General features: G+C 40.5%; 1 protein-coding gene across 1 annotated transcript in view; it reads right to left on the reverse strand.

The window, feature by feature from the left end:
• LOC138865660 (uncharacterized) overlaps nt 1-2,500 on the reverse strand; it is a 105,246-nt gene that overhangs the window by 570 nt on the left and 102,176 nt on the right. The window contains exon 3 of the mRNA XM_070136723.1: nt 1-35. This exon is cut by the window's left edge and continues 570 nt beyond it. Coding sequence (XP_069992824.1) covers nt 1-35 — 35 coding nt within the window. The remainder of the gene's footprint in view (nt 36-2,500) is intronic.

Genomic DNA, 2,500 nt, shown 5'->3' on the forward strand with positions numbered 1-2,500 from the left:
CGAGAACGGCATTCGGCAGATGCAACGGCGCTTACCTGCAATGAAAGAGAAAGGATGCAACTTGTTAAAAGACGAAAGGAAAAAAAGATTTTGTGGCTTTAAAAGAATAAAAAGAGAAAAAAGGTTTCGTACTTAAAAAAAAAGTATAACAAATTTTGTGGCTTTGAAAGATTTTTTTGCGGGAGAGGAAATGCAACATGTTGTATTTTGAAGTTCTGACAAAAAAATAATATTAACTAGTTTATTAAAGTACAATACTTTGTAAAAATAAATCATCCTATTGCTTCATTTGGGAGAAGCTACAGCAAAAATTTTCGGGAGAATCAATATGTATCTTTAAATGTAAGGATACAAAATATTGTATTCTTTGAGGTCTTATCAAATATCAAGAACTAAATGACATGGAATATAATGTAACTCTAGAACAGCTGACCTAAACCAGATCTAAAAGTTCAATTAAAAAAGTAATAAGAATCAGATTTCGACTCAATACTTCAATTCTTAATATATATATATATATATATATATATATATATATATATATATATATATATATATATATATATATGAAATTATCAATATATAAAATAAGATAAACCAAATATACAAATCTTAACAAATAAATGAAGAAACAAATACAAATTAATACACAAATAAATAAGCAATAGCCGAACGAGTGAGAATTTTAACAAAAATAAAGTAAAAACAGAAAAGCAAATAACAATAAACAAACATGAACCTTAAAGGAAAGTCCACACTAAATAAGGTCAATTATAAAACCTACCTTAAAGTATCATCTATCTAATATATATCATATCAATAAGGCACAAAAACCATAACAGAAAATTACAAATAAAAACACTCTCCTTTATTTCCTTGCAAATCGAATGAATTAATCAAACTAAGACGATTTAACCATGCCAAAAAATCACAATAAATATCATATCAAGGATTTATAAAAAATAAATTTACCAATTAGCCAAAGGACCACTCCCCCTTATATGAGGAAATACCAATAACACTACCCCCCCCCCCTCTCACTCTTTCCTCCCTTAACCTTATGAGAAAATGCCGATGAAATTGCTTATCAGTAGATGTGTCTACTATTTTCTTCTTCCCTCTTCTTATGTTTCCTTCCTTCCCTTCCTTTCTTTTCCTTTCCTTCATTACTCTTCCTCTGTCTTTCTTCTTCTAACTCACTCATTTCCCTTTCTTTCTTTTCCTATCCTTCATTTCCTCTTCCCTTCCTTCTCTTTCCCTTTCCTTCCTTCTTTTCCTTCCTTTCCCATTCTTTTCTTTTTTTAATCTTTTCCTTCCCTTTACCTCGCACCCTTCCCTTTCCTTTAATTTCTCTTCCCTCCCCTTCCCTTTCCTTCCTTTCCTTTCCCTTCTTCTTCTCTTCCTCTTCCCTTCCTTACCCATACTTTCCTACATACATATATCTATGGAAGAAAAGGAAGGAAAATATCTTTAATTACCCATCCCACACCCCTTCTCCATCTTTCCCCCTACTAAGTCCTTCTCTTCCCACACCCCCTTCTTGCCCCCATGTGGAACTGGCGGAGAAGTTAGCCAATATATCACTCAGCCGCTCGGTCTGCCTGTCAGTTATTCGGACTGTCAGTCACTTAGTCGGTCAGTTACACGTTCACTCTCTCACTCCCGCTGTCTCTGTCCGTCGTCTTCTCATCGCCCTTTCCCTCCCTCACTCTCACAATCTCCCTTCCTCTCCCTCATCTTCACCATCTCCTTCCCTCTCCCTCTCCCTTACTCTCCAGTTCTTCCTCACCATCTCCTTCCATACCATTTCCCTCCCCTTCTCCCTCTCTCTCCTTCCCTCCCCCTTTTTCCCTCTCCCTCCTCTTTTACTCTCTCTCTCTCCTTCCCCCTCCTTTTTCCCCTCTCCCTCTCTTCTACTCTCTCTCCCCCCCTTCTTCCATCTCTCCTCCCTCCCCTCCCCCACCTGTCCCTCTCTCCTTCCCTCCCCCTTTTCCCTCCCTCTCCTTCCACTCTCTCTCTCACCCCTTCCTCTCCTCTCTCCCTCCCCCTCCCACTTTCTCCCACTCCCTCCCTCTTCCTCTCCCTCCCCTCCCCTTTCTCCTCCTCCTCTCTCTCTCTGATAAAGTACACACCCGAGCCGAGCGAGCGATACACTTACCTAACGCGCCGCCAATTAACGGTCTCAAGTAACCGCCCCGATCCTTTTAATTAACGCCTGGCTATCTATATGTCTCCTCACCTGCCCTTCCACTGCTCCTCCCCGTCAGCCCTTCCTCCGCTTTATCACCTTCTCCCCCTTCTCTGCTGTCTCATCATCATCATCATCATCATCATCATCATCACATCATCATCATCATCCGCCGCCCTTCTCCTTTCTCCTTCCCCTGCCCCCTCTATCCTCTTCCCCCCTCCTCCTCCTCCACCCCCTCGAAGTATTATCACTCGGACATGGAATTAGGAGAAAAAAAATCTAATTATCCACCGCCTACGCCCACGCACG

The sequence above is a fragment of the Penaeus vannamei genome, chromosome 22, assembly GCF_042767895.1.
Source record: "Penaeus vannamei isolate JL-2024 chromosome 22, ASM4276789v1, whole genome shotgun sequence".
Taxonomy (NCBI): Eukaryota; Metazoa; Arthropoda; class Malacostraca; order Decapoda; family Penaeidae; genus Penaeus; species Penaeus vannamei.